Genomic DNA, 12356 nt, shown 5'->3' with positions numbered 1-12356 from the left:
GTCCAAACTGAGTTTAGAAAATGCGGGGAGCGGCTTGAAAAAGCTGACTCTGGGAGCTGCCTTGATTGATCATCAAGGGTCTGTTCGCAGACATAGCTCTCTGTCCCGCCACCCCTCTGAAATTTACTATCCAAGTTAACTCCTAACAGACCATTAGTGAGCCTTGAATGTACACAAGGTGCAGATAGATGGCTTTGCACGACTGCCCTTAAGATAAGTAGGATGCCTTTGGCGCCATGAGAGAGCTCTGGTTATTGTTATCTTAAAGATGATGTACATGGGGAAGAATTTTCTTTGTGATGCCTCTCTTCTTGGTTTAGTATATATGTAACCCTGAGAAATAAAGAATCATCGTTGACTGCAGCGATCCTCTCGACCCCATCTGTTCTGTCTCCTTTATTTCTTAGCCTAAAGGAACGCGTAGTGTTGCTCGCTGAAATCTTCCGGCTGGCCCGGCAAGTGGCGCCCAACAGCGTGGAGCTCAACGAAAGTTCCTTGCGGCCGCTGCCCGTTGAAACTATTAAGGTAAGTAAGAGTGTGTGTATTTGTATATTGAGGGGCAGGAAGGAATATTGTCGAGAGTATAAACCATGGGACAAGATAATAGTCGTCAGTTGTTTGTGCATATGTTACAGATAATGTTGAAGGATCGGGGAATGCAGGTTACTAAAACAAAATTGCAGACTTTTCTTAGTTTTGTTGAGGAAGTATGTCCCTGGTTTCCACAGGAAGGGACTATGAGTTTAGAGATATGGAAAAAGATAGGGAAACAGATTCAAACATATTATACTCTCCACGGACCTAATAAGGTTCCTGTGGAAACATTTTCATTATGGTCTTTAATAAGAGACTGCCTTGATTTTGAACATGAGGAAGGGAGTAAATTAAAACACATGCTCCCACCCAAAGAACCAATTTATGCTACTCCTAAAGTTTATGCTACTCCTGAAGGGAAAGGACCCACAACCTTTGAATTAGAATATGCAAAACCTTTGAAGGAAAATGAGGGAACGCTGACTTCAGAGGATGAGGAAAGTTTAGAAGAACAGGCAGCTGCTTATCATAAGGATGATCATCGGGAATTACTTGTAACTGACAATTCGAATGTGCAGGCAGCAGCTGCTCCTCCGACAAAGGGTCTGGAGGCACTCATGCAGAAATTATTAATAACAATAAAGGAAGAAATAAAAAGGGAAGGTAGGGATGAAGGCGCTGGTGCAATCTCTACTGCGCCTCCTGCTTATGCACCCTCAACTATTGCTGGATTAGATCCTCCACCTATTTCCAAACCTGAAAATTTGTTGAATATAACTCGTGAATCACAGAGTTTGTCCCCCTTGCAAAAGGCTATGCAACAAGCCCAAAGAGCTGGAGAAACTGTTCAGGGATTCTCTGCTACTTTCCCGGTATTCGAACATGAAAACCAAAGGTATTATGAAGCTTTACCTTTCAAACAACTAAAGGAATTAAAAATTGCCTGTGCTCAATATGGACCTACGGCTCCTTTTACCCAGACCATGATAGAGAGTCTAGGAGGTCAAAATTTGCCACCTAGTGATTGGAAACAAATTGCAAGAGCTTGCTTATCAGGAGGGGACTATTTATTATGGAAATCAGAATTTACAGAACAATGTGGCCATATAGCTGAACTAAACCAGCGACAAGGGATCAATACTACATATGAAATGTTGGTAGGGGAAGGGGCCTACCAAAATACCAATGCTCAATTGAACTATTTGCCTGGAGCATATGCTCAAATTTCTAATGCTGCCCGGCAGGCTTGGAAAAAGCTCCCTTGCTCTAGTAATAAGACTGAGGATCTTTCAAAAATTCGTCAGGGGCCTGATGAACCATATCAAGATTTTGTGGCTCGTCTTCTTGAAGCAGTAGGTAAGATTATAGCTGATGAGCAGGCTGGAATAGTGCTTACTAAACAATTAGCCTATGAAAATGCAAATTCTGCCTGTCAGGCTGCACTTAGACCGTACAGAAAAAAGGGAGGTCTATCAGATTACATTCGTATATGTGCTGATATCGGACCTTCCTATATGCAGGGTATTACCCTGGCTGCAGCTTTACAAGGGAAAAGCATAAAAGAAGTATTATATCAACAGCAAATGAAAAATAAACGAGGATTACCTAGTAGAGGAAATGCTGGCTGTTTTGTTTGTGGCCAGCCTGGACATCGTGCTGCCTTTTGCCCCCAACGAGCCAATTCAGGGAATAATAAAACTCCTAATTTATGCCCTAGGTGTAAAAAAGGAAGACATTGGGCAAAAGATTGTAAATCTAAAATTGATGTCCAGGGCAACCCACTTCCCTCGCAGTCGGGAAACTGGGTGAGGGGCCAGCCCCTGGCCCCGAAACAATGTTATGGGGCAATGCAGGGAAATCAGATGGTAGAAGGAGAGTTACAGACTTGTTCAGAGCCACCTCAGGGAGTGCAGGCTTGGACCTCTGTTCCTCCTCCTACACAGTACTGACTCCCGAAATGGGAATGCAGGCTCTGCCCACTGGGGTATACGGCCCTTTGCCTGATGGAACCGTGGGACTTTTACTCGGACGCAGTAGCTCTACCATAAAAGGGCTGCTCATAGCTCCTGGAGTAATTGATGCTGATTATACAGGAGAAATCAAAATTATGGCCCATTCTCCACAATGCATTACCACCATAGCTAGCGGACAGCGTATAGCTCAATTAATATTGGTCCCTGCGGTGCAAACAGGAAAAGCATTGGCTTCCAGGAGAGGGGAAGGTGCCTTTGGATCCTCTGACGCCTACTGGGTCCAGGCAATAACTAATAATCGTCCTGAGTTCACGTTAAGAATAAATGGAAAGTTCTTTACAGGCATTCTGGACACAGGAGCTGATGTTTCTGTTATTGCTGAGAGACACTGGCCCCGAGAATGGCCTAAACAGATAGCTATATCAACATTGCAAGGAATTGGTCAAACTAATAACCCTGAACAAAGTACAGAGCTGTTACATTGGACTGACCATGAGGGTCACGAAGGAGACATTAGACCTTATGTCCTCCCAAACCTCCCTGTAAATTTGTGGGGACGAGATGTTATGACTCATATGGGAGTATATTTATACAGCCCCAGTGATCAGGTTAGCAATCAGCTTTTAGATCAAGGGCTTCTTCCCACCTCGGGACTTGGAAGAAATAATCAGGGAACTGTTGCGCCTGTTCAGACAAAAAGGTTGCCAAAAAGAAGTGGACTTGGGTATTTTTAGAAGGGACCTCTGATCCTCCTGTAATTCACGCAGATGCTATTACTTGGAAGTCTGGGGAGCCTGTGTGGGTTGATCAGTGGCCCCTTTCCAAAGAGAAAATTGACGCTGCCCAACAACTGGTGCAGGAACAGTTGGAACTGGGACATATTGAACAGTCTAATTCACCTTGGAATTCACCCATTTTCGTTATTAAGAAAAAATCTGGGAAATGGAGGCTTTTACAGGATCTGCGAAAGGTTAATGAAACTATGGAAGTCATGGGAGCATTACAACCAGGATTGCCTTCTCCCATGGCTATTCCTAGAAATGCCCACATAATAATCTTAGATTTAAAAGACTGCTTTTATACTATTCCTCTAGCACCTCAAGATTGCCCTCGATTTGCTTTTAGTGTTTCATCTGTTAACTTTTCCCAACCAATGCTCAGGTATCATTGGAAAGTTTTGCCACAGGGTATGGCCAATAGCCCCACCTTGTGCCAGAAGTTTGTTGCAGCAGCATTGCAGGAAACTCGGACAAAATACTCCGATGCTTATATTCTGCATTACATGGATGATATACTGCTAGCACATATTGATAAAGAGTATTTATTAGCAGTTTATGCCTTCATGGAACCTGCCTTAAAAGCAGTAGGGCTAATAATATCCAAAGAAAAGGTGCAAACCTTTCCTCCTTATTCCTATCTTGGCTTTCGTTTAGAAAGAGAAACATTTGGAGTTCAGCCCATTGCATTACGAAGGGATAATCTGAAAACACTTAATGATTTTCAAAAGTTGCTCGGGGACATTAATTGGATTAGACCCTACCTACATCTTGCTACATACGAATTGAAGCCTCTTTTTGATATCTTAAAGGGGGATAAGAATCCTACCTCCCCACGCAGCCTCACAGAAGCTGGAGAGCGAGCTCTTCAGAAAGTAGAAACTGCCTTATCACAGCAGCACTCCAGTTACTGTGACTATGAAAGGCCTTGGGGACTTTATATTCTTGCCTCAGAACATTCACCTACCGGTGTGTTGTTTCAAGATAATCCTTTAAGGTGGATTTATCTATCAGTCTCTCCCCTACGGGTATTAAGTCCTTACCATGTTCTTGTAGCCAAAGTAATAGCAAAAGGAAGACAGGAATCTGTGACTTATTTGGGAAGAGATCCCCACTTTATTTGTATTCCTTTTTCAACTGAACAGCAACTATGGCTCTCTCAATTTTCTGATGATTGGGCAATTGCGCTTGCACAGTATGCAGGGGAGATTAAACAACATTACCCTGCTAATAAATTGTTACAATTTGCACAGCTGCATCAGTTTATTTTTCCAAAAGTCGTACAGCAATGCCCTTTGAGAAAGGGGACAACTGTCTTTACTGATGGATCTTCCAATGGCATAGCCAGTTTGGTAATCGAAAATGAATCTTATTATTGTCAAACCTCATATTCATCAGCTCAGGAAGTAGAGCTTTTTGCAGTACTCCAGGCTCTGCAACGTGTTCCTCAAAGTTTTAATTTATACTCTGACAGTCATTATGTTGTCAGAGCTCTCTCAGTCATTGAAACAGTACCCCTCATTGGAGCTGCTAAGGCCTCTATTCAAACCTTGTTTTTGAAAATTCAGAAACTCATTCGAGCCCGAACTCATCCTTGCTTTTTTGGGCACATACGTGCTCACACTGCCCTTCCTGGGCCTTTAGCGGCTGGGAATGCTCTGGCTGATGAAGTCACCCGTACGGTATGTTATTCTTCCTTAACCCTTACCTCTGCAGCACAGGCCTCTCATGCAATACACCATCAGAATAGCAATTCATTACGGCTGCAATTTGGAATTTCTCGGGAAGCCGCTCGTCAAATTGTAAAAGCTTGTCCTACTTGTCCACAGTTTTTTGTGCTCCCAACATATGGAGTCAATCCTCGGGGTTTACTCCCCAATGATTTGTGGCAAATGGATGTTACACATATTTCTGATTTTGGAAAATTGAAATATGTGCATGTTACTATTGATACTTTCTCTGGTTTTATCATGGCCACACTTCAATCTGGAGAGGCTAGCAAGCATTGTATTCAGCATTGCTTACGGAGTTTTTCTGCTATGGGCCTACCTAAATGCATCAAAACAGACAATGGCCCTGGATATGTTGGCCGCAATTTTCAAACCTTTTGTGCCCAGCTGCGCATCGTACACAAGACTGGAATCCCATATAACCCACAGGGCCAAGGAATTGTTGAGCGGGCACATCAAACCCTTCAGCACCAACTGAAAAAATTAAAAAGGGGGAGTTTGTATGCTATTACGCCTAACAATCTTCTTAGTCATGCTTTGTTTGTTTTAAATTTTCTGAGCCTCGATAAAAATGGAAAATCAGCAGCTCAACGTTTTTGGCACTATGATAATAAAAAGGCACGGCCATTAGTCAGATGGAAAGACCCGCTGGAAGGCAGATGGCATGGGCCGGATCCAGTTCTAATATGGGGGAGAGGTCATGTTTGTGTTTTCCCGCAGAATGCTGAAGCGCCGCGCTGGCTCCCGGAAAGGTTGGTACGCACGGCAGAGGAGTTCACTGGTAGAGCGAATGAGACAGCTCACAATCCAGGAGACGGTCCCGCTGCCGACAGCTCAGCAGATACAGGCACTGTTACAGATGGCATGTGAGAATGCTTCCAACCCTTCCCCTGCCTCTCCTACTAGTATATTAATTTCATTATTACTTCTTTTAAACCAGATAAGTTCCATGGAAGCCAGTATCTTCTGGGCGTATGTTCCTGATCCCCCTCTTTTACAGCCTGTTGGATGGGAAATGAGTTCTGTTCCTGTGTATGTGAATGACACAATACTTTTGGGGGGGTTTTCTGATAAGCATATTTTTCCACAGAATGCCAGTATTTCTTATTCGGGATCCTCTTCACAATTACCAATGTGCTTTTTCCGAAATCATAATGTTTCAGGATGTCTTACTGTTACAGATGCAGAATACTTTGGTTATGATTATGACCATGACCACCGTAATTGGATAGTGGATATTCCTAGCATTACGAAATCTACAGGAGATGCACGACGAGTCAATGGAACCGGACCTAAAGACATTCCATTTTGTGGCCTGGGGGTAAAAGGACGATATATAGCTGTGCCATGGAAACTTTGTAGAGATGAGACTGCTACTGTATATTCTATTACTAATGACACACATTCACTTTGGGACTGGTCGCCAGACTCCAACAGGAACCCCGGAAAGGAAGGCGGCAGACAACTTGCAGCTAGAATTTGGAATCTTGGTGGCACCACGGTGTATCAGACTGAGATATGGAAGCTGTTGGCTGCTTTCAGAACAGATGGGTCCCTTTTACGGACTGGAGGAAAGACCAAAGGAGTACTATCCTGGAGAGCGTATTGGTGGAATGAGACTTGGAGATATCCTCGGGCCTGCGTACCCTATCCCTTTATGATCCTTGTTGGCTCTGTGACTCTTTCAAAAAATGCTGGCCTATATCATGTTCATTGTTTTAATTGTACCCTGACTAATTGTATAAGAGGTATGGAAAATAATTCTGGGGCTCTGATAGTTAAACAACCACCCTTTGTCATGATGCCTGTAAATCTTACTGAGCCCTGGTATGAAGAGTCAGGGCTTGAGCTGTGGAATAAAGTGCGTACAGCCCTTGCTAGGCCACGAAGGGGGATAGGATTAATAATTCTAGGAGTAGTAACGCTTATAACTTTAATTGCTTCTGCTACTACTGCTTCTGTATCCTTAGCTCAATCTGTACATACTGCTAATATTGTAGATGATTTAGCAAAGAACACTTCAAAAGCTTTAGGAATTCAGGAAGATATAGATAGAAAACTAGAAGATAGGCTAAATGCCCTCTATGATACCGTGAGATTTTTGGGAGAAGAAATATTAGGCTTAAAACTGAGGGCAAAAATCAGGTGTCATGCTAACTATCGTTGGATTTGTGTAACTCCAAAAATTTATAATAATACTGAGACCCCTTGGAATAAGATAAAATTACATTTAGATGGTATTTGGCATAATGAAAACATTTCCTTAGATCTATTACAACTTCATCAGGAAATTCTTGATATAGAAAATGCTCCTCGGGCTAGTATGGATTTGGCAGAAAATGCTGAAGAGTTTGTTAAAAGTTTGTTTTCCAATTTTCCTTCAATAACCTCACTTTGGCATCTTTTTTCAGGGGTCGTGGCCATGCTTCTGGTATTAGCGCTTTTTGTGTGCATTACTCCTTGTATCATAAAGAAATTTGTCAAAGAGTTGTGGGACATCAAGGCTGTCCTACACAGTAATTATTTACGCCAAAAGAATCAGGCGTGCCATTTTATTTAATAAAAGAGGGGGAGCTGCGGGGAGCGGCTTGAAAAAGCTGACTCTGGGAGCTGCCTTGATTGATCATCAAGGGTCTGTTCGCAGACATAGCTCTCTGTCCCGCCACCCCTCTGAAATTTACTATCCAAGTTAACTCCTAACAGACCATTAGTGAGCCTTGAATGTACACAAGGTGCAGATAGATGGCTTTGCACGACTGCCCTTAAGATAAGTAGGATGCCTTTGGCGCCATGAGAGAGCTCTGGTTATTGTTATCTTAAAGATGATGTACATGGGGAAGAATTTTCTTTGTGATGCCTCTCTTCTTGGTTTAGTATATATGTAACCCTGAGAAATAAAGAATCATCGTTGACTGCAGCGATCCTCTCGACCCCATCTGTTCTGTCTCCTTTATTTCTTAGCCTAAAGGAACGCGTAGTGTTGCTCGCTGAAATCTTCCGGCTGGCCCGGCAAGAAAAGACAGAGGAACCAGAGATCAAATTGCCAGCATTCGCTGGATCCTAGAGAGAGCAAGGGAAATCCAGAAAAACCTCTACCTCTGTTTCGTTGAGTCAGCTAAAGCCTTTGACTGTGTGGATCATAACAAACTGTGGAAAATTCTCAAAGAGATGGGAATACCAGACCATCTTACCTGTATCCTGAGAAACCTGCATGCGGGTCAAGAAGCAACAGTCAGAACCTTCTATGGAACAACTGACTGGGTCAAAATTGAGAAAGGAGTACGACAGGCTGTTTTTTCTTGTACCCTGTCTGTTTAACTGTTACGCAAGCACATCATGCGAAATGCCGGGCTGGGTGAGCTACAAGCGGGAATCAGGATTGCCAGGAGAAACATCGACAGCCTCAGGTCTGCGGCTGATACCACTCTAATGGCAGAAGGGGAAGAGAAACTAAAGAGCCTCTTGCTGAGGGTGAAGGAGGAGAGTGAAAGAGCCGGCTTAAAACTCAACATTGGACTTCCTGGTGGCCCTTGCTTAACACCAAGCAGGAGTTAAGAACCTGCTTGCCAATGCAGGGGACATTTGTTCAATCCCTGGTCCAGGAAGATGCCACAGGCCCTGGGGCAACTAAGCCCCTGTGACACAACTACTGAGCCCGCACTCTAGAGCCCATAAGCCACAAGTAGAGAGTAGCCCGCGCTCCCAACTAGAGAGAGCCTACAGGTGTCAACAAGGACCCAGCGCAGCCAAAAATAAATACATAAGTGATTTTGAAGAAAAACACCTCACTATTTAGAACAAAAAAAAAACAACAACAACACTAAGATCATGACATCTGGTCCCATCACTACCTGGCAAATAGAGGGGGAAAAGGTGGAAGCAGTGACAGATTTCCTCCTCTTGGACTCTAAAATCACTGAGGAGGGTGACTGCAGCCAGGAAATCAGAGGACGGTTGCTTCTTGGCAGGAAAGCTATGACAAACCTAGACAGTGTGCTAAAAAGCAAAGACATCCCTTTGTCAACAGAGGTGCATATGGTCAAGGCTACAGTCCTTCCAGGAGTCATGTACGGTGGTGAGAGCTGGACCATAAAGAAGGCAGAGGCCGAAGAACTGATGCTTTGGAACTGTGGTGCAGAAGACTCCTGAGAGTCCCTTGGACTTCGAGGGGATCAAACCAGTCCATCTTGAAGGAAATCCACCCCGAATTCTCCTCGGAAGGACTGGTGCTGAAGCTGAAGCTCCGATACTATGGCCACCTGATGCGAAGAGCTGACTCCTTGGAAGAGACCCTGATGCTGGGAGAGATTGAAGGCAGAAGGAGTAGAGGGTGACAGAGGATGAGAGGGTTGGGTGGCATCACCGATTCACTGGACATGACCTTGGGAACTTTCTGGGAGATGGTGAGGGACAGAGAACCCTGGTGTGCTGCAGTCCATGGGCTCAAGGAAGAGTCGCACATGACTTGGTGACTGAACAACAGGACCAGTTTCGGGGGTGCGGGGTGTGCCAGGAGGCTTGGGGGAGGGGCCGGAGAGGGATAAGGCCTGGGGCAAGTGGGGTTGTGGGTATGTGGAGTTAAAAAAGCACGTCCATATTTCTATATGTGTGTGTATGTGTGCTAGTGTGTGTGTGTGTATTTGTATATGACATGTCTGTCTGGTGCTAGATACTCACAAACTCACAACCATCTTGGGGCACAGAGGGGCGGGCACCTCTAGTGGCAGAAGGGAGGGGGATGGCTGAAAAGGGGCCCACGTTAGGTTTTCTTAGAACCGAGCTTCCCACCAGGAGATGACGGCTCAGAGAAGTGTCTGGCAAAGTCACTGTTTCTCCCTAGTGTTTGCTAGTTGAGGGCTGACTCCTGCCGGGCGTGTCCAGAGGGGGCCTGAGAGCTAATCTGGCCGGCAGATTATTAGGGTTCCCTGAGAAGGTGTGAAACAGATCACCACCCCCACCCTTTCCCTCCCACAGGAGAGAGGGAAAACCCAGGGCAGCATGGAGTCACGGAGCCAGGAGCCGAGGCAGGGTCAGGTGAGGCCGTGACCCCAGGTGCCACCCACCCTTATAGAAACCCTGGTGCTGTGGGCCGGGCGCCAGCAAACCGGCGTGTGTGTCACCAGCAGCCCTGCGCCCCTCCAAAGTCGCCTTCTTCTGCTGGCCTCCCCCTCGGAGGCGCCATCAGTGAGCGGGGCCTGTGCTCCAGAAGCGGGCGAGGTCTTGGGACACCGTGGTCCACCCCGCAGGTCAGCCGCCCGCTAGCTGTGTGACCAGGGCAAGTTTCTTAGCCTCTCTGGTCTCATGGATCACGACAGTGACACGAGGATGATGACAGCGTCGATCCTCTCTAGGGTGTCCAGTATCCAGGTGGGTGTGATCACAGCAAAGAACGCAGGGCAGCGACTGCCAGGCGGCTGTCCTGTGGGGCCATCCCCGGGGGGCGGGTGGGGGTCTTTCCCCTCAGGGTTGACAGAACTAGAGCGTCGGTTAAGGGAGGGCCGACTCTGCTAGTCTCACAGACCCTGCAGCTCTCTAGCGCTGTGCAGAGGACTGAGAAAAGACAAGTGCGCCCGCCTGGCCATGTGAAAGTCGCTCAGTCGTGTCCGACTCTTGGCGACCCCATGGACTGGACCCCATGGAGTCCACCAGGCTCCTCTGTCCGTGGAATTCTCCAGGCCAGAATCCTGGATCGGGTAGCCGTTCTCTTCTGCAGGGGATCTTTCCAACCCAGGGATGGACCCCAGGTCTCCCACAGATCCCTTGCAGGCAGATGTTGCCACCACGGAAGCCCAAGAATACTGGAGTGGGTAGTCTGTCCCTTCTCCGGAGGAGGTTCCCAACCCAGGAATCGAATCGGGGTCTCCTGCTGGTGGATTCTTTACCAGCTGAGCCAGCATCCCAGGGTCTCAGTTAAGGAGCCCGGCCAGGACCGTGGGAAGGAGTCGGGTGTCTGGCAGCCTCGGGCTCACGCGGCTCCCCCGGATGCACAGCCACGGCCCCGGGGCTCACTTCAGGCTTCGCGGACCGTTCTGGTCCTGCAGCTCCCGCACCCCAAGCGCACTCCCCCCGCCTTCGGACCAGAGCTGGCACCTGTGATGCCTGAGCTGAGCCTGAGGATGCTGGTCACGCCCTCAGGGTGGAGGAGGGCGGTTCATGGGAGCAGGCCAGGGAGCCAAAAGAGATGTGAGAACCAACCAGAATGTGGAGAACAAGTTCAGTGTCACTGGTCTGGAGCGGACACGGGCTAGAGAGCCTGGCTAGGTCGCTCAGGGTGAGCCGAATGGAGAGGAGGGGAGGATGGTGGCCGCCTGCCCGAGAAAGCACCACTGCTTTTCCACCTTTAGGCTAAGATCAAGTGTAGTATCTGTTCTTTACCAACGTAATGCCGGATACCTCCTCTCTCTGGGAACAATACCAGTTAAGTGAGTTTTTGGAGCAAGGAGTTGGCATCGGAGCCTGCAGTGTGTCGCAGCACTTCCCAGGAATGGTGCACTCCCTCCGAGAACAAAACTGGCACCCCCAAATGGTAGACTTGTTCCTTTCCTGGTTTTTCTCCTCGGGAGATTTCTCTTTTGTGTTTTTCACTTGGACTTCAGTGGAGTCTGTGCAGCTTTTTCCCTGTCTTAGTTTTGTTTTCTTTTAAGCTGATTTTGATTCTTTCAGTTTGATCCAATTGCTTAGTCCTGCTTTTCCCTGTCCATTTCCTGTGGTGACCCAAGGAGGGAAATGCAGGTAAGACCTAGGAGGGTCTTTTTGGAATGCAGGAACAGAAAGCAAGACCCTTATCGTCCTTTCCTTCCCCCATGCTGTAACCGTTAATGGATTTCAGGTCCTCGTGAGCAGTGTAACCTGTCTCCCCTCCTACGCCATAGGGAGAAGATATTTGCCTTAGTCTTCCCTCCAACCCACTATATGTGCCTCATCCAATCAGAAATGACCCCCAAGACCCCTATCCCACTCCGTGTACCCTGGGTATAAATGTGGACAAAGGACCCATGTTCAACGTCGGCTCTCTCTTGAGCTGGCCCGCTGTTCCAACAGTGTCTCCCATTTTAATAAACTTTATTTCCCTCTTGTTCTGTCTCATGTCTGGAAATTCTTTTCCAACCTGTGCGCCCGGACCATGACATTTCCCTGTTCGTCACTAACTCCCAGAGCTTGCTCAGACTCATACGGGTGATGCCGTCCGACTGTCTCTCTCATCTTCTATCCTCCCTCTCTCCTCCTGCCTTTGGTCTTTCCCAGCATCAGGTCTTTTCTAAGGAGTCAATCTTTTGATTCTTTAACCTTTAGGTTTTGTTTGGAAGATCCCCCCACACCAGCCCCGTGCTGTTGTTGTCTTT

General features: G+C 46.8%; 1 protein-coding gene and 1 pseudogene across 1 annotated transcript; both read left to right on the top strand.

The window, feature by feature from the left end:
- Positions 1 to 27: 27 nt before the first annotated feature.
- LOC133057538 (endogenous retrovirus group K member 6 Env polyprotein-like) lies at positions 28 to 7937 on the top strand. The gene is made up of 2 exons (XM_061144138.1): positions 28 to 525; positions 5734 to 7937. The coding sequence occupies exon 2, from the start codon at positions 5735 to 5737 to the stop codon at positions 7571 to 7573; it is 1839 nt and encodes a 612-aa protein (XP_061000121.1). The 5' UTR covers positions 28 to 525; position 5734; the 3' UTR covers positions 7574 to 7937.
- Positions 7938 to 11338: 3401 nt separating this feature from the next.
- Positions 11339 to 11511, top strand: LOC133057991 (U2 spliceosomal RNA; annotated as a pseudogene).
- Positions 11512 to 12356: the final 845 nt, after the last annotated feature.

Source organism: Dama dama, chromosome 5 (assembly GCF_033118175.1).
Source record: "Dama dama isolate Ldn47 chromosome 5, ASM3311817v1, whole genome shotgun sequence".
Lineage (NCBI taxonomy): Eukaryota > Metazoa > Chordata > Mammalia > Artiodactyla > Cervidae > Dama > Dama dama.
The sequence above is the reverse complement of the archived record's forward strand: the minus strand, read 5'-3'. Positions and strand labels throughout refer to the sequence as shown.